Source organism: Phalacrocorax carbo, chromosome 7 (assembly GCF_963921805.1).
Source record: "Phalacrocorax carbo chromosome 7, bPhaCar2.1, whole genome shotgun sequence".
Taxonomy (NCBI): domain Eukaryota; kingdom Metazoa; phylum Chordata; class Aves; order Suliformes; family Phalacrocoracidae; genus Phalacrocorax; species Phalacrocorax carbo.
The window spans coordinates 17,598,630-17,625,105 of NC_087519.1; the positions used below are offsets into that span (position 1 = coordinate 17,598,630).

The following is a 26,476-nucleotide window of genomic DNA, read 5'->3' on the forward strand; positions in this document are numbered from 1 at the left end:
TAGTTTCCCTCCCTCCTCCTGTATGCTGCAGTGACATGGAGAATTTCAGAGGACTTGCAAGGGTCACACAGAGAATTCCCATGATATTCTTGATGTTAGGAGGCCCATGTTTTTCCCACTGCAGCTCCTGTCATAGGAGGTCCACCAAGGACATGACGAAGTATGCTTGTAGCATTCTGGTAATTTACACAAGGAACTGCTGTAACCCTAGGGATTGACAGAGTTCAGGCAACGCAGATATGACTTCAAGTAATTTTTCCCTTCCCCTGGGCTGCAGCTTCAAGAAGAAATGAAGTGCAGTAGCTGCCCAAGGAAATACAGACAGATAAAACCTTAAATTTAGTTACTCAGGGTCACCTGGGGAGCAGGGGGCTGGAATGGAAGGACAGCTTTGAAATTCTTTGATTCTGCTCCTGTGCTCAGTGAACAAACTGAACTGATTCTTCCACAGAGCTATTTTTAACGCTTTCCTCGTTAATACATTGCATGAATAACCAGCTGCTGCCTCTTACCTTTAGTTCCAGCTGTTAATTACTTTAAAAGACAGCTAAAAGTGAGGTAAATAGCATCCTGATAATTTTCTCCTTTCAGATGATTGCTGTGGTTACTGTGCTACTGCAAACTGAGAAGAGGGACATTAGCAAGAGATGGGAGGCCTCACTCAGAGTGATATGAGGAAAGATAGGTAGATACGGGGCAGTGTTGTAACTCCATGACTCTTAACTCATTTTGATGAGGATCTTACTGTGTGGAAGGTGCTAGCAGCTGTGTGTAAGGAATGAGAGAACTCATTCCTCTGAAAAAGCAGAGGCACCCAGGTTTAGAATAGAATTTATTTTTAAATGGAGGCCTTCCTAAAATATCTTTGTTTTGCTCTGGGATTATTGCCAGAAATATGTTTTTGTGACATTTTGTAAATGTACCTGCATCTTCAGATAATGTTATTTTTGTTGTTGCTCAGAACTATTTACAAAAAGAAACAGAAAGAGGTATAAATGCTATCGGAGTAAGTGCAGGCAGTTTCCTAGCAAGACAAAAGAAAAACGACAAAGATGGTGGAAGAAAAGCTGGATTTGAAATGCAGCAAAAATTACTATCTTGCAAAATTAATTCCAGCATGCGAGTTTGCCACAGTGGAGAAATGTGATTGAAATGTGTATCTTTGGGTGAAGAGAAGTTTACAGGCATCACAAAGTTAGGAAGTGATTCAGTAAGTTAAAGGCAGTCAAAAGTTTGAGATTTCTGAAGCAGCATAAATGAGAGAGCAACTCCTGTCTGGGGATCAGGAGAAATATCAGAGAGAACAAGACTGAAAATAGATTGAGCAGAGGAGGACATCTGTGTTTAAAATCAAAGTTGCGAAGGATGTCAATGAAGTGTTATTGAGGGGTTTCAGATTCTGTTTGGAGATAGGTAAGAAAACTGTGAATGTAGCAAAGAAATGCGTAGTGTAATAAATAACATTCATAAACATATACATCACAAGATCTTGAAGTGGTTTACAAAGACACATATTTTATTTTTTACTTTACTGGTAATTGAACTGAGCAGATTAAGTGACTTGAGTAGTTACACAGAAAGTCAGTAGCACAGCCGAACTAATGATCAAAAGCCACTGTACAGTAATCTAAATGTAAAGATGCTATAATATGCTTTCATGTAAGGTAGCTGTTCATCTCACAGCTGACATTTCTGTGTAACTAAACCACAAAAAGGCTAGACTGCTGTTATTATTGTGCCTGTGTTACTTGTGTTCAAAGCATCACAAAACTATTTCTAAGCATTGGAAACTGATGCAAAATGTTTATCAAGATAGCTTGCAATTTCTCTTTGTGTTTTGACTGCATTTCACAGCATATTATAAGTGGCATGTCAGTAAAAAATAGATTCAGTCTCGCCAGCAACAGAAAGCAAAGAAGGAAGAAGTGGTAGTTGGCTTCCAGCAATGTTCTCTTGGGAACAAGTCTGAAATGAGGCAGCTTTAGGGTTCTTCTATTAAATTAGTTTTCCTTCAGTCTTCTACATGATGGGGTTGTTCTTTTAAGGACACCACCATTTTGCAAACATCTAAAAAAATGAAATATGCTTTTAGGAAACAGGCACCTTGTTGCAATGCTTAGGTTATAGTAGATACCAGTTCACAACACATGGATAAAGTACCTCTCGGGACCATATGAAAGAGATCAGAAATATTCCATAAAGCACTCGAGGAAAACTGTCTCTGGCTGAGAAGTTTTTATCTTTAAGGCACAAAAATCTTGGGGGATGTGACAAAGAACCACAGATATCTTGCAAGGAAGAAAAGACAGTTGTGGCCATCCCCGTGTGGCCACATGGCCCCATCCACGTGGCTTGTCACAACTGGAAAATGGTGCCTATTGTCCTGGGAAAGAGGATGAACAGATGATCAATTATGAAATTTAACATTGTGATTTACTGCCTTCCAGTAGTGCTCAGTCCCACAATCCTTGGTGCTACAATCTCAAACATGGTGTACCGAAGAGATCAACAGATCTCTGAGCAGGAAGATGTGGACTTATTTGGAAAGGCTCCAACGTGGAGTGGCCACAGCAAAAGGAATCAAAAGTGGTTTAATCATAGGATAATCATGCCATGGTGACTCACTGATCATGAGTGGATTTCTGTGCTTGCATATCCAGAATCCACCAGGAGTTTTAAGTGTGGACAGGCTTTGGCAAGAAACTGAAAAGCGTACAAGTGTTTGTGCAAACAGAGAGTCCTTTCTTCTGTAAATTATCAAAAGAGTTGTCTCCTTGGATGCTGGATCATAAGAATGGCAGCACTCTGTTTTGCTTAAAGCTGTAAGCAACCTTCAGTAATGTGGATAGTCAGAAAATATGCTAGACTTATATAGTGGCCCTTAAGGAAAATTACTCACTGGAGCCATTTATACCAGCTTATATTTGCAAGGAAAAAAAAAAAAAAGAAGATATTTTCATCTAACCTTAGAGATCTTAAATCCATAAAAGCAAAAATACTGGAAGTGTTTATGTTTGCATATTGAATGGTGCTTAAAGGAGATAAAATATCAACAATGATTTGCTGAAAAACCAAAGTATAGATAAGGTGGAAGTAAAACCAATTGTGTCTTAGTCAATCATTTTCTAGCATCTTTCTTTTGGTTCCTGACTCCAGCAGTCATTCTACTCAGTTTTCTATATAAATTATGTTGTTTTCACATTAAGTTTTAAAGACAGGAGAAAATCTCATATAGATGCCTGCAGAGCTGATGTGCTTTTTGTAATGCTTACAGTATCTCTTTGAGATAGGAATAAGGGAGGAGGGGAAGTAAAAGCACACTGCCAAATGGCAGTAATGCCTCCAGTCACACAGTAGAAAGGTGGGGGAAGGGTATAATAAAGCTTACTGCTATTACTTAAGAAGCTTGGAAAAGTGACCTCAGCCAGAGGTGGAAAATACTTTAGGAAGGTAGTTAGGGATGTTGAGAATGTGCAGAACATAAAATTAATTTTCTGTTGTAAAAAAAAGCTAACATAGAGGTGAAAACTCGGAGAAATTCTAATATTCACTAGGAAGAAGCAGTAGTCATAGGACTGTGGGATAATTCAGGTTAGAAGGGACCTAACAAGGGCTCCAAGGTGCTCTAAGCAGGGTCAGCTATGAGGCCAGACCATGTTGCTCAGGGCTGTAACTGGTCTGACCTTGAAAACCTCCAAGGGTAGAGATTACACAGCTGTAATGCTGAAGGAGAAATTTAGGCGACAATATGAAGAAATTAAAAATCAGTGTAATGTAGCTTTCAAAAAAGCCCAGACTGTCTGCACTGTACCTGCAAAAACTTCATACTGTGGAAGAAAGTGATAACAGGTGGATTTTTCTGTTAAGAACAACTTGTCAGTACGTAGTAAGTTGTAATAAGCTACCTTGCCGAAGTAGCAAGCACTTTAAGACACTCAGTCAGGAGAGAAAAAAAAGAAATGAAAATATTAACAGTTGAATGTGCAAGTTGCATGCGTTTTTAAGAGTGGCTTAATTTTGCCTCTTTCAATTACAATTTTATAGCAGTACTGTGTAATTATGTACCACCAGTTGATTTTTAAAGCACATAAAAAGCTTCTTCAAGTTATTAATTTGGCCATATAGCTCCCATTGATGTTTTACTGATGTACAGCAAAGTTCAGTGATTAACCCAAGGTCATCCAGTGTGCATGTGGTAGCTGGGTGGTAAAACCCAGGTGTTTGTGGTGTTTGTGTCTCAGCAGTCCCCCTCCATGAGGAAGAGGTGGCAGTACTAAGGTCATACAAGGGAATTTTCTGTGAACGATGAATACTTTCTTCAAAAAAGGTCCCAGAAAATGCTTGAAAAGGGAATGTTGAAAAGCAGTAAGCTTCATGCGTGTATTCTACAGGGTTTTTTTTCCCTTCATATATATAACATAGCAAAAATGAAGAGTCTAGTAAATGATATCCATATAAGGAAACCCAAATACTAGAAAAGAAAAATTAAAAAGACCAGCTTTGAGGCCATTTATAGAGCTGGAGGGATGTGAGGCTAGTGCAGGTCTGCAATTTATTAACATCTGTACCCTACTGCTGCTGCTAAAATATGGGTGTAGTCATAGTTGTTTCTCCTTTCATTGCAAAGTGGAGGTTAATAAACATCCCTGACAATAGAAGCAGGTATGATTTAATCATAGCTGTTACCATGGGCAGGACTGTGCCAGTTATTTACAGAAACAAGTTTGTTCAGAAGAAAATATGACTGTGAATCTGTGCTTACATTAAAGTATATCTATTAAATACTTCTTCCATATAACAAAGAATGGAAACAGAAAGATAACATCACAAGTTAAATATTTCTTTGAAATATTGAAATAAATATTAAAAATAGAAAAAATGGTCACTTTCTGGAGCATCTTATTATTAAATATGTTTTTATAATCAGTACCGACTTCCCCAGAGAGGAGAAAGAGCAGAGGATGGTTTTCACCATAACTATCGGATTGCTTATGAAGGTTACTACACTATTTGTCTTGCCCATTGCATGCTTTGCTATGCTGTCAGAAACAGATTTCTGTGTTTTCAAGAGCTGTTCAAGCACAATTAGAGGATCAAAATGAGTTGAAATCTCAGCTGGTGGCCTAACAATTTGTTTTCATGCTGCGAGTAATTAAAGATTTATATATGCATAACTTTTTGATGGAGTAAGGGGATATCCTTAATCCAAGTACTCTGTTATACATCTTATTTTTATGCAAGATATTAGGTGCTTGGCATCCAGCTGTGTGCTGTCTTCTGCCCCTTAACATGGCAGAATCTTAGTAGCTGCTGTGCTTGTCTCTCTGAGGCAAAGGCTGCAATATAATTGTAATAATGTTATATAATGGTGCATTTGCTTCATTTGTAATATGTTGCAGCAACAGGGCCATTTCTAAAAATATTAGCAATGCAGGGAGTCAGGCTTCTCTGGAGTCTGAAGAAGGTTTCCATGGCAGAAGCTCTGCCTAGGGGAAGAGGGTTGTGGCATGCAGATGGAGCATGGCTAAGTGAACAGAGCAGGTCAGAGCGGGTGCGTGGGGAAGGTGCCTCCAGAGGAAGTGCACTGACTTACCACATCCTCTGACCAGCACTTTCAGGAGGGTTTTGGTGGAGTCCTTTGGCAGAGGTGACAACTGCCTTTTCCCCAGTCAACGCAGGCTGTGGCTGAACACCAGAACTCTCACCCTCTGTCTTTCAGATGACTTCCCCTGACAGTGCAGTGGGACTGTTTGTTTAAGGGGATGCAGCCCATGGCTGACTGCACACACTGAATAAACAAAGAAATTACTCCCAGACAGAAAATAATCATGTTAATTAAAAATCAAGAAGTTTATCTACATAAAACATACATTTGGGAGACCTGAGTCAACTTATCCTTGAAACCACTGGAATTATTTTGTAGTGACGTGAAAAAGGCTATGATGTAGATATCCTTCAGTTATACAATCTAACCTGTTCACTCAGAAACAAAATACTGATTTTAAAATGAAATATGTTACATAATGCAACTTTAATTAAAAAGTTAATATTCAAATAGCAATGTTCATGTGCTCAATCATTTAGCTCGAGTCATGACACTGAATCATGTTTTGATAAGATATCATTACTTGCATTGTAGCGTTATCAAGTCCTAATACAACAACATGTTCTGAAGACATGTTCACTTTATTGCTCTTCTGCCTCTCTTGTACAAGATGGGGCTTGCACTGCTGGAGGGAGGCATCACTGTTCACACCCTTGCTTCTGGGCCTTTCATGACCATGCATTGGTAAAGCTGACCTTGCATATTTATGAGCAAAGATTTTGCAAAGCTCAGAATTTATTTGTTGTATTTAATATAATGAGGGCAACAACTGCTATATTATTCGATGTCTTTGCAGATATAATAAACATTGTACATAATTTGTAATCCTTGTTGAATATGCTTATGTAGGTAGAGATTGTTTCACTGATTTTCCCAAATGATCTAAGCATTCAGTGATTACCTCTCTAATTTAATTATGTGCCAAGAATAATGAGTGAGTTAACCACTTACGATGCAGCTCCGGCCAGGGAACAGAGGAGGCTTCATGTGAGTTATAGCAACTCCCCTGGTGTTCATGGGGGGAAAGGCCTCCACCTCCCCTTCTCCCTTCTTCTGTGTAAATCTCTGTGAACCCACTTGCTGCCTCCAGATTACAGGGTTTTTGAAGAGAAACAATTAATTACCTTCATAATCAGTTTGTCCATGCTATTAAGGCCTATGAGTGCAGCCAGGGCCCTGAGACATTTATAGAAATGGAAAGAAGTAGGCTGGAAAGAAAAATTAGTCCATACTGGAAGAAAAGTGTATAAAAAAAGGTGTAGTAAAATGTTTTTTGATGCTTTCTGTTGTGTCTGAGCAGCTAGGCTTGTTCTGTTTTTTGCATGGTCTTAGCATAAATTGTTCAGAAAACAGAGATGCCCAGTTGTGAAAGTAGAATACGCTACCCAGATAGAAACATTTACAAGTAGTATGAAATCTGTTTGCCCAGCAGTGCATGTCTAAAAAGCAGCAGTTCATGTATTTGATGGTCTGAGAAATGTATGATACATAGCCAGGAAATAGTTGTAGGGCTTATTTCAACCTCTATATTTATAATCTAGTCTTTGGGAGACCAAAAAAAAAAAAAAAAGGTCTGTTTTGGGGACTGCTCCTTATAATGAGAAGCTTTTGAGAAGTATGAGAGAATAAGTCTAAATAGAGTGTCTGTGTAAGATCTTCAAAACACTTGTTACATTTATCATAAGGAGCTGTATAAATCACTTGAGTATCAACCATCTTGTTGTCACTTATAAAATTTACTCATCTTAAAACAATACAAGAAGTAAGAGTGTTATATGACTCATGAAAGTTCTCCCACTCTGCAAAATTGGCTTATCCAGTTTTGAAAAGGCTTTCATAAAGACTTGCTAGTTAGGGTGCAAGATATATGGGGGAAAGCCGTGTCTTTTATAAGACCAAAGCATAGGACTGGAAATAATGGACAAGCTTTCAGGCAAAGGGATCGAGGGACTGAAAACAGCCCCACTGACTGGGCTTTGCAGGAAAGATTACTTTAATGCTTGTCCTTCCTTTACCTGCTCTGAAAACAAGAAGCATTTCAGTCCCTCAACTCTTGCTTTACCACTTTTCACAAGTATTAAAATCTCACACGTTTAAAAAAAGATATGGCAGTTACAGTTCTTCAGCTTGCACACTGGATTGAACAGATGCGTGTAAGGAAAAGATTTAGCTAATGAAATTGATATAATGTGCCCTTGTCTGTGAAGCCTAAGCTACCTAAAAATGTAGAAATGTAAGATGTGAGAAACACTCATTCCAGTGTGGTAAATACAGTGTCTGCCCTGTTAGCTTTACACTGTAAATATTTTTGCTCTGAATCTTTCTGTAGTGTCTGTATATGTTTAGCTAGATGAAAGCATCGTTCTGATTAGAGCCTCTTGGAGTCACTACAATACAGGTTGTGGCATGTGGTCCTATACAATGAGGAAGGTTTCTCTGGTAATGTGGCAGTCAGGAAGATTTCTAAATGCATATTTCTCAGGTTTAAAGTTGGAGTTTAAGTGAAGATACACCCTGAGTCTCATATGTTTATGCTATTGTTTTCTGAGTAAGCAAATGCACAACCAGTTTTAACAAGCAGCACTTAGGTAAGATCAGAATTGACCGTGCTCTCCCCCCCTCAGAGGCAGATGCCACCTGTGAGTTTCTCTGAAGAACTTCTGGTCTGGCAAATGTCAATCAGTTTACAGATATGTTTGCAGTGTAAATGCCTAGAGAGCGAGACTGAATCGAATCAACTGAGGGAAATAACCGAAGTTTAGACCCTATGTCAGTATAAGCAGTGTGATGACTTATAAAAAAATTCTCATTTAGTACTTCACATCTAGTATGTCTTTTTGAACCTCTTGTTCACTGTGTTAAACATCTAATATTACTCTGTGATCAAAACTTGATTTTGTAAATCTTGAACTAAAATCATATTTAGTTATTTCTAAAAATTATCTGACTGAAAATATATTACAGGTTGAAGTTAATGGGACCAAGTGTCAAAAGCATGCTTGTTTTCTGAGGGCTTTTGAGTGATTCAGTGATTACTGTTTTCACTGACTCTGCATGCAGCCAATACTATATAAATCTCCAAACTAAATAAAAATGTGCATCTAAGGATTTCTTGTACATGGATGGTGGCATGTCTTACAGGACCACTTGAAAAACGTAATGCAGTTATCCAAGGAGTGAAGCAAGCAGTCTTAGCTCACATGAGGTATGGGTGCCTTGCCTCTGTAAGGCAGAGGATGCTTTTTGTCCACAAGTTGGGAGATCTGCAACTGAGCAGGTCTCTGTGCTTCAAGTGTAGGTAAATGATATGTAAGTGTACATATATAATCTTATCTTTGCCAGTAAATCCAGCCCGACAAGTCCCCATCTTTGGCCAATTGTTCCTGCCTCTGTGCTACAAGGATAAGTTTTTAACCAGTATCACTTTAGTTATCCCCGTATAGAGTTAGCTTGGTGCGGCTATGGAGGTGGTGTCACGGTGCAAGAGCAGAAATAAGTGGTCGAGTAACATTAGAAAAACGTGGGGCTTCCATCACATTTGTGTATATTGCCAACTGATTTCATGTGCTGTGACACACCAAAGCCCAAAAGCCAATCTGTGACATGTGTTTTCTTTCCTGAAACAACAGGTCAGGAAATAATGCAATATCCTCCCACACTAAGCACTTTCAATTCTATTATCCTTTTTGTATATTGACATCTTGAAACCGCTACATAAAATTAGCACTTTTTAATTTATTCTAAAAACTTGTAATTATACAAATAAAACAAATAATTACAAAGAACAACACTATAACTGTTACAGATGTATTATTCTTCCAGGGCATACTACACATACCACATGTCCCTGGGAGCTAAATTTTGTTATTGATTGCAGACACATCTAAAATAGAATATGTAATATCACGGGTAACGAAATGTCTCCTTAGTTGCTACAGACTTAAAAAGTGACTGAAAAACACTCTTAACTTTAAGATGGGAAGCATGTGATGCTCAATAAATTCGTCTTAAATGTTTTGAGGGTGGAGGCTGAATTATTGAACCATGGACTTGAAACCTATAAAACCATGTTCTACTGTAGTATTTTATAGTGAAATAATATTTAACACATTCATGTCAGGCTTAATACATATTTGAATGGTAATGGTTTTGAAAGGGAGCCCCAACAAGATGATCACGGACCAGCGGTGACACCACTGTGCAATATAATAATCCAATAATACATAGTTAAGAAAGCTGCAGGGGGTACAAATACAATAACTTGAGTTTCTTCCACTGACTCAAACAGCGATCTTTTAAAAGTGCTTTTCTTTTAACTGTTTTTAGTAGCTGGAGGTAGAAACAAAAGCATATACTAAGGTGCAAATGGTTCATAACCCTATGGGCATGACCATCAGGAGCTTAATCCCCTTACCTTCTCTAAACCTTACTGAAGTCAGTCTTACAAAGCAGGTGCTACTAGGACAGACTACCAACTAAGGTAAAGATTACACTGGAATTACTGGGTGTAATCTGGTGTTCCTACTTCTAAGCACATTGTTAATCCCTTGACTTGATGGACTTGTGCATGTGAATTTTAAAAGAATAGATGGAGTCTTGTACCAGTTGTAATAAGGAAGGCTAGAGGTTAAAAATTAGTCTTAAGATTTTAAAAGTCAAAAGCTGAGTAGCAATAAAAATGTATTAGTTTATAAATGTCAGTAATTTAAGTTTCTACATTTTTGTAATTATGCACTAAAGTAATTCTTATATGAAGAATTAAGACGCAAATGAGCTTGCACTTTTGTGGTATTATCTATAAACTTTGTTAGCACTATAACAATTTTCAGTATATGTTTTTTTGTTGAATATAACAATTTGTAGTATGTATTTTCATGTTCTATATATATGCCCTTCTCATTAACAAAAATGAGTCACGATAATTTCCTGTGGTGCTCACCACAACCGTGATATTCGTGCTTAAGAAACTGGAGAAGTGATCTCACACTTTGAAACTCTGTGAGTTGGAAAACCACACCTCTTCAATCCCCTTCCCTCCCCAGTTTCATTAGTCCTTATACACGGGGATTTCTGTTTGTGTTTCAGAGAACAGTTTTGTCACTTTGTATCTTGTGCAAGGGTTCCAGGAAAATTTCTGGTTTTGACTAGAGTTGTTTGCCAGCAAGGTAATGAAATCAGTCAACTTTATTAAGCTGTCCCTGGGCTGCCTTTTCAAAATACATAGAGATTGTAAGTAATGATGATCTTTATCCTGATGTGCATTGGTTGTTCACTTTTACATAACAAAGTTACCTGTGCAGTTATAGGTGGTGTTTTTGTCTGGGCAAGCATTTTTGACAATGAACTGCTAGTCATGCTCGCTGAAATAAAAATCTGAAAAATACAACTTCTAGATCAGTGGAACATGTGTGGTGCTTCTCTGGTGTAACTCTGGAACCACATCAGCAGTGAATGTAAGCATGCTTAAGTTTCACAGCTGTCTTCAATTATTTTTACTGTCCCTTCTTACCAAATAAACCTGGAGAAAGTAGAACAATCCAGAATATCTGATATTTTGACATCAAGTAGCTACTTATAGTGAAGCATTTAATAAAATCAGCCTAGATCAGCTGCAGTGCATTTAAATATACAGTCCCATTTACAAAACATCTCCCTGAGACAGGAAGTAGAATAGTTTTACATAACACTTCTGTAATAAATTAGCTCTGCTGTCACGAACCAAAATTAAAACTCACGATAACATTTCCTTCAGCAGTGGTCTCAGATTTTGTCACTACACATTATTATACAGATGACAAAGATTCTCTAAGACATAGTCCAAACCAAGGAGACAAGAGTTTTTTTATAAGGATATCACAAAATAAGCAAAAGACTACTCTTCAGCGCTACAGTGATAAATGCTTGCTTTGCCACTGCAGCCTACCTTTAACTCTGTTTGTACGCTTGCCATTTGCTTAAAAATTGAAGTGATATTCTGACTGCACAGAAAAACCTTGCACTGTGTTAAACTTAATACTTTGTTTTTTAAGGTGTTAAATGAGAAATAACAATGAGTTTAGAACAGCAGGAGTTTTACGACTGGCTGACTGGCAAAACAGGTTGCATTTATTCCCATTCAGGGCATATCCAGCCTCTGTTGTGTGCTTTAACTTGTTAATGAGAGGTAAAGTACAGATGTTTGGGATTTTGTCTTTGTCTAACAGTTCCAATATGTAAGAGGCAATGAGTTACTGGAAGACTCTGTTCACTGTTTATTGAGCAATTCTGTGCAGTGTTTTTAAAAGAGGCACCTACCGTGATACACAGCCTTTTAAAGAGGAAGTAGATATAGGAAGCAAGCTTTAATTGCATGGAGGTGGGAGGAAGATAAGAATCATTACTAGACATCATTACTACATTAATTTTTTCCCTAGGGACTTGATTCAGCAAGGCACTGAAATTCCGTGTAATTTTAAGGACATGAATTTCCCACAGCTTTCTTTAAAACTTCCTAATTTCTTGAGGTGGAAACGGATACTTTCTTCTCTTGTGGTTTACAGGGTGAATTCTGGTTTTCTCCTCTTTTCTTTTTTGTTCCTGAAATGCTGAAATCAGGTGACAATTACAAATACAGAACGTACAATATCAACTAAACTGCTTGACATCATTGATAATATATAGGCATATTTATAGCTAAGTATCCCAAGACTACCTCATAGGGCAGCAAAACCATGTGATATCTCTGAAAGACCTTGTATAAATTGTTCTCTTTCTGAGCCACACACCACAAAGCCCACAGGAAGTTGTCTCTGTAGTGGCTGCGGTTCTGCAGTTTCCTTCTTCCCCATCCTTAAGTGGTCAAAACATTTCTTAAAAAGTCAACACAAAGTGAAGACTAGACTTCCTGTTCTTGCAGTGTAATAGATATATGTTCCTTCAGTTAGAAAGAAGGATTCACACATCTGATTGTCCTTCTGTGTCCTTTGGGTCAATTTAGGGTTATGGTTTGAACTATACTGATTAAACTGTAGTTTTATTTTTAGGTTTCTTACCAAGAAAATATAATAGTCTTTTTTCACACATCTCCCAGTAGCAGTTATTTAAAGGATAAGTAAAACACTTGCTTTTCCTCAGCAATTTTAAAGATAATTTTCTCTCTAAAAATAAGGAAGTCATCCTGTTTTCAGGACCTAATAGGGCAGTATGAAAAATATGATTTAAAATTCTGATCTTTCAGCTAACAGATGGGATTTGGTATATATCTGTATGTGATTGAATGTACTATAGATAGAGGACATATATATGCATAAACACTGACATGTATATATCTCTCATTATCTATCGAGATGTGGGTGTATATATATAGACATTTGCTGTTTCCTTAAAGCCTTTTAAAGGAAGAGATGAATACACTGGAATCCCAAAGTCTTAAAAAACATAACTCACTCATTTCAGAGATTTTGTAATCCTTTATTAAGAATTTTAAAAAAAAGTTAAATAGGAATGTCACTCAAGGTTTCTTTCACTTAATATCATTAATTTAGGGTGATTCGACCAACATTTGATTTGGCATTTTCCATACTGCTGATGGTAGCTTTCCTTGTTAGCAATTTATTAACAAAGAGATAAGAAAGTTCTCCTGAAGGAAGAATTTGAAAGGAGAGGAGTGTGGTCCCACTATTGCTTTGTTAAAAAAACAAGCAAAAACATCCATTAAAATAATTTGTATCTACTGATAAGTATATGCATGTTACCAATGCTAATAGAATAAGATGGCATTTCTAGCTCTTGTAATTCATATCAAGAGTAGCGATGGAGTTTTAAACAATTGTTGGAAGGAAGGAAGAAGGGAGATGGGGAGGGAAGGAAAGGAAGGAACAAAGAAAAAAAAAAACTGGGGAAAAGGAAAAAGAGACTGAGAGAAAAGAAGGAAGGAAAGAAATTAATACCATTAGTCTCTGTGGGCCAAAAGTACGTCCTCTCCCAGACTGGTGAGACACCATCTGTGATTATTTTATGTCTACTGCCAGATGTTTCAAACCCCTAGACAGAAGTCCTTCCCTGTTAAATAGTCTCCTTCCTTGTCAAATTCAGTGTATGGATTTTCTCATGGTATTTCCTCATCTGGTGTAACATGATACAAAAATGGCACCTCCATCTTTGCTGGAGGTTTCTTTGCTTAGTATTTTACTTTCAGCTTTCTATTCGTTTCCCATTTTTCTCCCAATACCCAAATGACTACTTTTTTTTTTCCCCTGTTCCTTTTCGCTTATTTTAGGGATCCATCTCCAACCACTCTGCGTCTGCACGCCTGCGGTCCTCTTTCATTCCCCTGCCATATGCCCCATCCTGTTTTATGGTCTTTAATCTTTGTTCCCAACCTATTCTCCTCCCCAACCTGCAGGCATTGCCCACCCTTACTCAAGAGGGGGCAGATGAAAGGGAGGGATTATTTTACTCTGCTTTTTATCAGGTCAGCCTCCCCTGAGTTTCTTTTCGTTGTGTCTCCACACCTTGAAATCTTCCCCCTCCTTCCTGTTGTGATCTTAGCCTTTTCCTTCCTGCTTCCTGTGGTGAATACTTGTAGACTCTGGCAATGAAGCATGTGTGCATAAAAAAATGGTACATTCCACTCTTTGCATGTGTAGATAGATTGAAAAAAGAAATCTGAGGCATAGTTACATCTAGCAATTAGCAAATAAAAAATTTGCAGTAGTGTTTTCATGGCAGGGGCCAGCAGAGGAGCTTTGGCAGAAGGCTGTGCTGCAATGTAGAACTCCGAAGGGGTCGAGCCCCTCCCAAGTTCAGCACAGCTGCTGTTGCTCTGGGAAAAAGGGGGTGAAGCCACAGTATTCTGGTACTCTGGGAGCCATCAAGGTGCCAGGAAGTCAGGGATGGTGCTGATGAAAGCTAGAGGTTACTGCAGCTTTGAGGCTGTTCACGTAGGTAACTATGCTGGCACTGTTTGCTCTGATGAAGAAGGTCCTGGTGGGCTTACTCTGCCCTGCAGTGCTGCGTTCTCCATGCAGTGGCGGAGGAGTTGGCCCTTCCTCCCTGATTTCGGACTGCTGCCTTGGGAATTTGCTTCAGCTATTTCCTGGAATATGAATTTGTTTATTTTCAAAGGAGAACAAACGTAAAACTCACACAGTAGCTTTGTGTAGGGCATGTCTTTGGATCGTTGAATTATTGCCACATTTTAAGAATTTAAGTACTTCTGAAGGTTGCATGGAGCATGACAGCAGCTTGTGGCACATAAAAAATACAACTGCAGGAAAGTTGTGGCCCTGATAGTGTGCCTCTTAGTGCTATCTGTGCGTTGTGAAACATTTGCAAAGTGAGTGCAAAATGCTCCCAATTTTGGTCTGGGATTTTTTCTCACTTAACTCTCCTTTCACTGGAAGTTGATTTATCTGATTAGTCATGAAACTTTTGCTCTCATCTAATATTTAAAGAGTAAATTAATCACCATAATAAACTGTGGACCATAGTGATGTGGCTAGCATATGGAGCATGCTCTTTTCACTGATGTTCAAAGCACTTTAGTGGGTGATTCTTTTGGAAGAAGGATTAACTTCTGACTTGGTCCTACAACACTTGGAAGCTCAGCTTTCTGTGGCATGAGCTGTCCTGGTGCAGTAAAGCAAGAGCATGCTCAAGTGTCAGCTCCAGCTCCATTTTCAGACAGAGCCTCATCCTGCATGGGTTAGGCACCCACCTCCCAAAAGCAGTATAACATCTTCAAACAGCCTTTTTCTAAATGGATAAAAATGTTTGCAGTGTTTCTCTTAGTGCTTAAATAAATACTTTGTAAAATGCACTAAACCCCCTTCACCTAAAATATTTGAAAAATTTTATTTTTCAAGCAGTTCATTGTGCTATAGGAAATGCTATGTATTCACCACCTTCAACCAAATCAAATCTCCCAAGTTGTTTTCTTTTTGTGTCTTTATTGCGTTTATCTCAAGAACAAAATGTACAGTTAGGAACTTGAAAACTAATGTCCCGCCGCTTCAAACAATGGACAAACGCAAAAGCAGGTTTGAGCTCTCACTGGTTGACATCCTAGTTCTGCAGTCAGGCGCACGGCCGCCGGAATTCATTCGTCCCAAGCCAACGTTGGCAGGACGGGGCGCAGAGGAGAGCGCAAACATTAGCCTGCTAAGCTGCCCGAGGCCGAGCCGGCCGGCCGCTCGGGAAGGAACAACGGCCCGGGCGGCCCCGCACCGGCCGCCTCCCACCAGTGTGCAGTGCCTCCCGGCGGGGCCGGGATGCCGCGGCCCCCGCCAGCCCCGCTTCCCGCGCTTCAAACCGCCCCCCGCGTTCCCATAGGCTGCGTGGTCGGCGGCCTCTCGTCCGCCGCCACCAGTGCCTGCCGCCCCGACCATCGCGCGTGGGGGGAGGCCAGCGGCGGGCGAGGCCTGCGGGTGCCCCCCGCGCCAGCGCTGCGGGGACGGCTGGGCCGGGGGCGGCCGCTCGTCCGCCGCCGCCGCTGCTCGTCTCCGTTCCGGGTCCCGGGCCCGGCGGCGGAGCGGGAGAGGGTGCGGCGGCGGAGCGGGGCGCTCCCCTCGCGAGCGGGATGGGCTGTGCCGGCAGTCAGACATGTCAGTGGCTGCGCGGGTGAAAGGGCACGCGGCGGCCGAGCAGCGCGGCCGCGGAGGGGCGGGGCGGGCAGAGAGCAGTCGGGCTGATCCCGTCCTCCGCGCCCCGGCGGCGGCACCGGCATCGGCGGCGGGGCGGTAGGCGCCGCTGGCTGCGGGAGAGAGACCGGGCTTTTACGAAACTTAAGCCTCCGCTCCCTTTCCTCTTTCTGCCTCCCCCCTCCCCCGTCCCCGCCCCTTCCCCGCCACCCTTCTCTTCCTCCTCCCCCCTGCGCCCTGGGATGTTTATTGGGGCAGCTGCGTGAGGTGCAGGAGGAGGCGGCGGCGGCGAGTTTTTCCTCCCCCTGTCTGAGTAGTTGTAGGCACGCACGCACTCGTCTTACTCTGGGGGAGAGAAGAAAACAAAATGTCTGCCAGGGCCGCGGCCGTTTCCACGAAGGTAAGACTCAGCCCCGGGGTGGGGGTACTGTCTCCTCGGTCTAATACTCACCGTCGCCCCGGCGCGGTTTTGGCGGCGCCACGGCCTTACAGCCCCTTGCCACGCCCGGGAGCTGGTGTCCCGCCGAGCCGACGGCAGGGACTTCCCTCACCTTCCCTCGCCCTCCCCGGAGGCCGCTCTCTCGGCCTGGGGAGGTGGGTGAGGCGAGCCGGGGCCTCCCAGCCACCGGCCCGGGGCGGCCGGCAGCCCAACGCCCCCCGCCGGCCGGTCTCGCCAAGCCAGCGCGCAGGTGGCCTGCAGCTCCTCAGGCGGGGGGCGCTGCCCCGCGGCCGCCTCCCGCCCTGCTCCCTGCCCGCCTACCTGTTGGACGTGCGGCGGCGCCCGGCTGGCGGGCGGGGGGTGCCCTGGGCCCCTGCAGGGGGATGGGTCGGCCCCGGGCCCGGCCCCCCGGAGAAGCCCCTGCAGGCGGCCGGCCGGGCGGGTCGCACTCTCAGCGGCTGACGGGCAGGGGCGTTGCGTGCACGGTGGTGTAGGCTGTCGCCTTTTCTTCCAGGCTGGAGATCGGATAGCAATTAGGAAAGGTTTAACCGGGAGAGTCCAGTACTGCAGGATTTTTCTGTAGGCGGTGAATCAGTCGGGGATGGTTTTTGCTGACATACGGTAAACAGGTGTGGGGCGGCCGTAATCCTTCAGAAACTTGTGCCGGTCCTCCACCACTGTTGATGGTGCAGGTGCACGTTGTGGGGTGTGTACTATGATCTCCCCTAGCACTGCCGCGGCGGTGAGTAATCCCGAGCGTCCCCGGGGGAAAGAGGTGGAGTTAGGAACGCTCAACAGGTTATTTTTCTCCCTGTGAAATCAAAGGTTTGCTTTGAAACTAGTTTGAGTTTAAATTTCGAACTAATTTTTAGCTGTGACTGCTGAGTAGCTGCCCTGCCTTCAGCATGACAAGTTCCCACCGTGCCTTAGCTCGTGTTGCTGGCGCTCGGCTCACTTGTGTTCACTCTCGAGCGAAACTATGTAGTTTCGGTCTGATGCTACTCGCTGGTATGCGCTTACTCAGAAGTAACATTCTGTCGGCTGAAGCAAAATACACACCTTACCGCATTACTACTGAGAAACTTCAGACTACTTGAAATACTAAGTTACTGCTGAACTTACTGGTTGTAGCATATTGTTAGCTGTAGTGATTTTATCAATGCTAAAGTCTTAATTTTACTTTCAAGGTGTATTCAAGGCAACGTTAGCTTACAGAGTGCAATTTAAAAAACTTAAATGCCAGTTTTGATCTACTGAGTTGTGTGCTGCTTCCTAAATATGCTTTCAGAGATCTTCTATTACACTTTAATATATACATGCATGCATTTCAACAATAAATGCCTACATTTGGAGAAGTAATTTATTTTGGGTAATATTTCAAACTGGTGTTATCACCTAGATACAGAGACAGATAAAGCGTACTTTTTTCCACCGTGTTCAAATGCATTTATGTTAACAACGAACAGGACTTGAAGATAATTATTGTCTTTGCTCCTAAAAAGAGTAGTGTTGTGTTAGGGTCCTGCCATGTAAGGAATTGGGAGAAATTGCATTGGCTTAAATTTTGCAGACTCTTTCATGTATAGAATCAGGGTGCAAGGTTCCCACTTCCAGTTCAAAATACATTCTTAAAGTATAGGTGTTCTATGAGGCTGTTGAAAAATACTGCCGTCAACACATGCATGCACTATCCAAAAAACCCACATCTTATAAATACAGAAATGTTATCTATTTTGACTGTTTGGTGTATAGACTAATGTAAAATTGGAGTTCATATTTTACCATAGTAGTCATTTGAAACTTCTTCGAGATCATGGTTGTATCAAATTTGCCCTTTGAGCATGTGTACATGTACACAATATCAGCCAAAGTAATTATACTGAAAGGTATGTTAACTTCCTGCAAAATAGTCTTCCTCAGGTTTAACTCTTTGCTGGTATATTTTCAGATTTTATAAAAATCAAGTATTTGAAATAGCATATCTCTTTCTCAGGAAAAAAATGTCATAAGTTTTGTAACTTTTTCAGTGTATACAGTCTGTAATAGCCTTTTATCAAAATAATTTCTTACCTTTTAAATCTAGATTACAGAAATGTCTTTAGAGGCTAGAATCTTATGCATACAGTTTATACAAATTTCTTTGTCAAAACAGAAAGGCTTTCAATAGATGTGTAGCATTATTTCTACTTCAGGCATTACTTCCTGTGCTACTGTTCGTATAGTTTTAATAGTTGCACGTGGGAGGATTATAAATATTTTAGAAATACTTAGAATATTCAAGGACTTCTGTGTTCAAGTATCAGATCTTGTTTCTTTCAGCCACCCCTTTAGACATGGTATCCAGTTTTTCCTTTTTGGGGTTGTAATGCATTAAACAACCCTGTGGTTTTCTCTTAATAGTTACTTAACATACTTCGTAGCCTTTTGGGCCTGGTGTCCCATGTCCACGTTTATCTTGGCACGCTTAACCTGAGGAAAACAAAAAAAAAATTTTTTTTATTAGCTGGATAACTCTTCTTTGTACATGTGGGAATTTTGGCTGGTATGATTGATTGTGTTATGCCCTGTTACCAACAGTCTTTATGCTACCTTCCACTGCTTTTCAGTCTTGGTTACTTTACTTTTTCCCTGTGATGCTGTAAAAGATAGTGTTTTTATTGAGGCTTTAAATGCCTGCTGTAGCTGTTGGTAGTATACAATAGAAAATGGTGAGAGAAATGATGTCTTGCTAGCAGTCTAATTTAGTGGTGGCTGTGATTGCAAAATATAAGGGGCCTAATCTCTTCTGATGTCTTTTTGAACAATGCTAATGGATGCTGTGGGAATGAATGTGTCAGGGTATTAGTAATGAGATGTAAAGCTTTCCACCTTTAAGCTGAGGGTTCAAATATAGTCCACACTGGTTAAAAAAAAAAAAAAAGGCTTTCAAGTAGTAAATGGGGGTACAGGACTTCTTGAATCCTTGAGCCTTTTTGAATGCTGAACCTGAGTTCTTGAGACTTCCTTCTAGCTTTAAATAACAACATAAAGAATATGTCAGCCTTTTACCTCCGTCCTGTAATTAATTGGATTTTGGTTGTTCTAACTACCTTTCTAGCTCCAGGCACATATCTATTATCTACTACTACAATCAGAAGTTGAGAACTTGATCGTGTTAATGGTTCAAGACTTGCTGATTGCAAGGATGCTCTGGTTTCCTCTGCTAGAGGGAATGACCTATACTTTTCATAAATGTGGGTTCTTCCCCAAGTCCTATTGAGAGAGACGAATGTATTTGTTTCTTTTAGAGGATATATGTGCATGCTTTTGAAGTGGTTTTTAATGTGCTAGAATCTATGGGAGAGATGAGTTTGGAAAAGTATTTTATTTTTCCCATTAAAGTTTATATGAACGTTATAATGTTAGATCAGTTCTCAAGTTGTTGGTGAGATTCTTCAATTATAACAAAAAAGAAGAAATAAATACATAGAAAATGGATATGGGGAGGTAACACCAAGTATGGAAATAAACGGAGGATTTGGCCAACATGAGAACAAACCTTCTACTTGGAAAAAAGATTCTGTAAAATAACTGCATTTAATTTGGTAGTGTTCCCGTGAGTTTTATTTGAACCTCAAGAAATACTTATTTTAATGTTCTGTTTTCAAATAAGAAATTCTATAGGTAACTTTTATTTTGGGTTTCAGTTGTCCTATATTTTTTGACTGCTACAGTTATGATAGTTTGGCAACTTCAGCTACGAAATGATAGTTTAGGTGCATTTTTCAGTATGAATTCTGTTGCAATGTGGGAAGAGCCATGAGCTCTGTACTCTGTAGGTCTTTATGAAGTACATTCTGGAGTTTGCTTCTGGTTCAATGTGCAGCATAGAGATTACTGTAATGTAAACAGAGCTTGAAATCTGACTGTGCCTGGGAGCTGGTTCCACCTTTACATAGTGGAAAATCAGTAAGACCTTATCAGTAGTCAGCTAGCTAATCTTTGTTTCAAGGAAAACATCTAGAAATGTGTTATTGTATGTCATAGGTATTTTAATGTGCACATTTTACTACTACTTACATACTATGAGACTAGATATTGGGCTTCTGTCTATGCAAAAAAAGGTTCAAACCATGGTATTCTGAATAGGTGCTCCAAGTCAGAGAGTGGTTATTAAGCTTGCGTATATGTCCACATTGATATAATGTACTATCGTGGTGAAAACATTGTGGTATGAGGACTTACGAAAATACTTGATAAGGAGTCCTCAGCGTAAGATACTGAGTTGAAAACAGAACTGTAACTAGTGAACTATTCAAGCTGTGAATTGTACGAAATACTTTGGTTTTATTGCTTGAATTGCTATGCAAAAGTATTGTCTAGCTCAGGTCAAAGCACTCATCCAAAAACTTTGTGTCAGATTCAGTGTCATTCTGACCAAGGACCCAGCTGTTAACCCATTTTGTTACAGGCCGTGCCAATAAGCTTGCAATATGAAATAGGATCCTCTCTTCTGTTTTGTTCTCCTATTCTCTATAACTAGAGGAAGGGTAATGTCTTGTGTATGTCGGGATGGGGCTGGGGGGGAAAATCAGGCTAAGTCACAGTGTAGGGAGAGTAAAGGCATGTGTGTGTCTATGTCAAAATTAGTAGTCCCAGTATTTGGTTTATTAACACTGTGTTAAATTCTAAGTGTTCCTTTGAGTTAAGGGGTAGTATTTGAATTAAATGCTTATTGTGAAGTTTATTGGATGACTGCAGTTATGTAATCTGTGCAGCAGACTACCCTCTGGTTAAGAAAGACATAGGTCATTTATAGCCAGCAAATTTTTCCTGGTTATCATAGTATAAACGCAACAAAAAATAATATCAGACTATGCTCAGTGTTCTCAGGCACATACATTGCTAATGACTTCTTCACTGAATGTACTGATTAAGCAAACAGCCATAGGGAGTTCTTAAAATGAATCTGTGATTCTGTGCAGTGTATTTATGCTAGGTCCAAAATGTCCTGAAATGAAAACATTGTCTTGTCTTGTTATTATGCTATTTTAGGGACAGATTATTCAAATATGTGCTCTGCACTCATAAATAATAGGGGTGCCCTTGTTTCAAGGAGTTGTGACGTGCTTCAGTGAAGGATCTGAGAAAATGGAGGAATATGTTCGTCTGAATGCTGTAAGGTCCGGTGTGGGCTCCTTGGATCCTGCAGAGTAAAAAATGCTGCTGAGGCCACAGGTGTGGTGACTTGTCTAGGGACAATGATGTCTGCTTGGTTATCCATGGGATTTTTCTGCTGTGGTATATCCTTAGATAACTCCTTAAGCCACAAGCTCTGTGGGCTGTTTGAACTATGTATATGGGCTACTGCAGGCTTGGAAAACTGCCCCAGTGTGTGTAGGACTGGGTACTTTGCTCGTGTTTGCTATTCCTAACTCTGTAGGGTCTTCAGTAGCTCTTTAGAGTTGTTTTGTGCCTTTGCACATCAGGATTTACTTAGACACTTAGAAAAATTAAATATGTTGTAGGTGCTAAAAATTTAATTACTGGCTTTATGTTAAAATAGTATTTATTTTCTCAAGGGTATTTTGTAATCTCTAATAGGATTCTTGTTTCCTAATCCATTATAAACAGATGTTCTACCCTTTTGTGGTGGGGGAGGGCAGCCTCAATTCAGTAAGATGATAGCAGTACGGAGTGTTGCATTGGTGAAGTTCATGTTCTTATGAGAAGTACGCAAGCATGCTATGACCCTTCTTGGCCTGCATATCTCATCATAAGGTGTTTTGTTAGACTTCCATAGCAGCGGAAACAATAACAGAACTTGGTACTGCTCTGATAGTCTTTTTGTTTCCCTACCCCACCCCCACATATGCAAAGTACTGATATGCTAAAAATAGAAATTGAGCAAAAGTAGGCAGTTTCTGTGATCTGTAGTTCCAAGCCTTTTCCCACTGAAGACCAGTCTTCCTCACCACTGGCTTTTACATTTTACTTCTTTCTTAGGAACTTAATTACAAACTGCTCCCTCCCCACCCCCGACCCCCCCTAAACCAAGCAGTAATTAGTTTTCAACTCATGATCCTTTGGGACTCTACAGGCTTCCTTGCCCAGTTTTAATGGGGTCCAGTACTAGCGTCTTCCCCTCTGCCGCACTGGGTCAGCAATGATTTTAACAGATGGCCCCCACTTATGTATCCAGCTTTAAATTTTTCTTGTAAATATTAAATGGCCTTGTTTCAGCTATTTACATTCTAGGCTGGTGACTGTTTCTTATGATGTATCCAGATGAGACACAGAATAAGCAAAATGCATAGAGATAGTGTCTTTTAGACTTAAGAGACTTCAGAGCATATGATCAAACTTCTGGGCATAGCTTGTGAAGAAGAGCTGGTGTGGCTGAAAGAACATCCTTTGCCCTTTCCTACAAACCTTGTTGATTAGCTTTCTTCAGACCACAGCCACTACAACAGTGTCACTGTTGCTACAGCATTAATGGCTTGGTTATATTAATTATGAAGTTGGATAATACAAAAATTATGAAGTAACTTGTGACTGAAGAGACACTGCTCAATTTTTTAAGTGGAGTTAATTAAAAGGGAGTAATAACCTTAAATTATAACTAGAAGCAGTAACATAATGAAACAGGACAGATTGTGAAATTTGAACAATTATGTTGGTTTTTGTATTACTTAAATTACAAGCAGTGGTGACATAAGTTTGCAGAAGGATGGACATGGCACACAGTGCTATAAAAATATATAAAAAATAAATTTAACACTTAATGCAAAAGAGGGAATATTTAGACAGTTGTTTTCAGCTTCATTGAAAATATAATAGACTTAAATCATGCCATCTAAAGATTTGTTTTTTCTAATAGAAAGTAACAATTGGAATTACTGTAACTGTAAAACTCTAGGAGAAGTAACTTTAAAAGGTGCTACTTGACAATGTGGTATCAAAGAATTAGTCAGTTGTAACTAATATGGGATCAGGATAGTACCTGGGGCTAAGTATGCCAAGTATTGTTTATCTGAATAAATTCCAAGACATAACAAATTCACAATTCATGTTCATTTTAGATGGCTGGCTTCACCAAAATTAAATCTGGGAGAAGGTCAGATCACATTAACGCTCTCAGCACAGGGTACTTGTTTAAAAACTTAATCTAACTTGACCCAGCATTGTTCCTACATAATATTTGGAAAAATACTTCTTTGCCCATGAATGCTTCAGTCCACATGAAGTAGCTTTTCAGTGTAGTGTTAGATGGAAAAGGTACGGGCTTTTCCTGTAAATCTGGACTCCCTGAAACAGTATTTCCAGTGGGTATTAAGATGTTGAAGCCAAGCTTGAAGGCATGACTTTCTGAGAAAAGAACTTGTGTTTCCATCAAACTTTGAAATTAAGTTGTGGAAAGTGATTGGCTGTTGTGTGCATACAGGATAAACCACTCTGTTAATAACCCAGCTGTGCGGCAGTGGAAATTCCTGGAGGGTGATCTCATGTGAGAGAACTAAATGGACTTGCATTTTGTTTGGGTTTTGCCCCCCTATGGTTAATGTAGACTGGATCGTAGGATTGAGAGCCTTTAGCTAGGGAATGTGAGAAAGGTCTACAGGTTTATAAAAAGCATGTTAATGGCTCGAACCAAGAACATCTTTCATATGAATTGGAAACAGTGTACGGCTTCTACAGGAAGCACTCTGGTATGCCAGCTTATTTTTTCCAAGCTTGCTCATGAAGTTTATTGTATGTTGTTTAATGTCGGTAGTTAGATGATAAACGCCCCTTAGAGCTGCCCAGGGAACTGCGGAGCTTGAAATTAGGGGATGTGTAGGTAAAATTGTTTGAATATCCTGTCAGTATGCAACTCTTACTATTTTGTCTATTATATTCATCTTGCAGCTGCTGAGCCCTGTATTTTACATTTCTTAGGTGCAGTAGTACCAGTTAAACTGAAAAGTAAGTGTTGCTTGTCTGTAAACTGGTAAGTCAGCCATGAAATGTCATTATTTTGGGGGCAGTAAGGAAGCTTCTTGACAGTATATTGCTAGCTTTATCAGAATTTTAAATTTTTTGTTTGTTGCAGTCAGCAGCAGAACTGCAGATCTTATATAAGATAGTGTGAACCTATGCACTGTTATGGTCTGAAGTGAACGGCAGAAGCACTGTATGACTGCAAAGTTGTTGCCATTATCCGTCCTGTCCCTGCTGCCTCAGTTCTTCTGATACAATATTCCGCCAAGACTCATTATATTTGCCACTCAATATTTCTTAGGCCTCTCTGAAACTGAAAACAACTGCATCAGTGTGCTTTCCTTCATAGAGGTACCAAGAGTGCATCAGAAGAAGTTGGTCTTTACAAGCAAGGAGGATTCAGAAAAAATGAAGCAGACATTTTCCAGGCTATATTGCAAGAATGTATTATGCCTTAAGAATTAAGAGAGGGAAGCTGGAACAGCTAGGTCTGTGTAATATTTTTTGAGTTAGAATTCCATCATCTTCTGAATGAAAAGTTGGCATCTGGTTTCTCAAATGAACTTTCACCAGGGGAGGCCAAAGATCTGTCTTTGGTTATGTTTTAGTTGTATTTGCCTATCTTTCCTGTATTTTTGTGCAAGCTTCTATTTGCTAAGGCAAAAGTGAGACCAATGATGGGAGGAAAGGAACTAAATACTAGGTGATATTTGAGGGAGAAGAGAATGAAAGGAAAGAGGGAGCCAAAGGCAAGCAGATAGTTTTTAGTTCTGAGTCTACCTATTTTTCTTCAATAAATCTGCCCTGCCCCCAGCAAAGAAACAAAAATCTTAGCACAAAAGCTGAGGTGTCTGGACTCTCCAAATAATTATTGTGAAACTTGTGTTTTATGACTAAGCCTTACTCACAGAAGTGTCTCATCAAGGCTAACTACCTAGCTGTATTTAAAGATTACTGTTAAAAAAACCCCCAAGATTATAGTATCAGACTTAACCTCTGAAAGAGCCATAATAAAAATGTAGATGTATTGCTCAAGTTGCAGGAGTATTGTTTCTGGCAGCTGTAGTGACAGCTCGTTTGCTTATTTGTTTTCTGTAAGAGAGAGCTGAAGGCAGTGGGAAGAGGAAAAGAAAATCATAAATGCTCTTTTAAATACTAAAGCATATAAAGGACAGTTTGAAGGACACTAGGATTCTATACAGAAATTCTGGATAATAAGAACTTCCATAGCAAGCTGGAAGTATTTCAAAACCTATAAGTAGGCAAACTTGAGATGAGAAATAATCAGAAGATGTAAACAAAACATGCTGAAATGTACCTATTGATTATCCTTTCTTGTACTGCATTTGGAAATAATGGCAATAATCACACACACTAATTTAGGCACTCCTCTTCAGGTACAGTATTTATCTGAACAGATTCCCAGATAACTGGGAAAGGGCAGAATCTTGAGAATGAGGATAATTTGGCAAGCTACATCCTTTTAAATGCATATCTATACTTTTTGTAAGTCTTGTGTAGATAGCCAACAAAGCAAGTGTCATCTGAAAGTCTTTGATCTTACCAGCTTAACTGTTCATGTAGATAGGACCTGAATTACAGGTGGAGTAAAATGAAGAGCTCACCCTTCTGAGACTACTGTGCTGTTTTCAGGGAGAGAAGATGGTGACCTAAATGCTTCCAGTTGTGCAAAGAGGGATAGTTTGAATTAGTTCAAAAGATAGTAACAATTCCTGTGAAATAGAAAACTGTTCTTATGTCTTCTGGCTCAAGGAAAGTCCTCCTCTTCTCCAGCTAAAACAGTCTATTCAAGGAAGGGGGTTAGTTCAGAATGACTGGCTGTAACAATATGCC

The 26,476-nt window shown here is 40.2% G+C and overlaps 1 protein-coding gene and 1 long non-coding RNA gene across 9 annotated transcripts in view; one reads left to right on the forward strand and one right to left on the reverse strand.

The window, feature by feature from the left end:
* Positions 1 to 26,476, forward strand: part of TJP1 (tight junction protein 1) — a 160,177-nt gene that overhangs the window by 68,237 nt on the left and 65,464 nt on the right. The window contains exon 1 of one of the 8 annotated variants that reach the window (XM_064456576.1): positions 16,237 to 16,624. The exons of the other annotated variants lie outside the window; for them this stretch is intronic. Coding sequence (XP_064312646.1) covers positions 16,592 to 16,624 — 33 coding nt within the window. The 5' untranslated portion in view covers positions 16,237 to 16,591. Of the gene's footprint in view, positions 1 to 16,236; positions 16,625 to 26,476 lie in introns of those variants that run through there. 8 annotated transcript variants of the gene reach the window in all.
* Positions 13,034 to 16,975, reverse strand: LOC135314295 (uncharacterized). Its single transcript, XR_010373764.1, has 2 exons — positions 16,676 to 16,975; positions 13,034 to 14,681 (listed from the first exon to the last, which is right to left on the reverse strand). It is a non-coding gene; the product is annotated as an uncharacterized LOC135314295 (long non-coding RNA).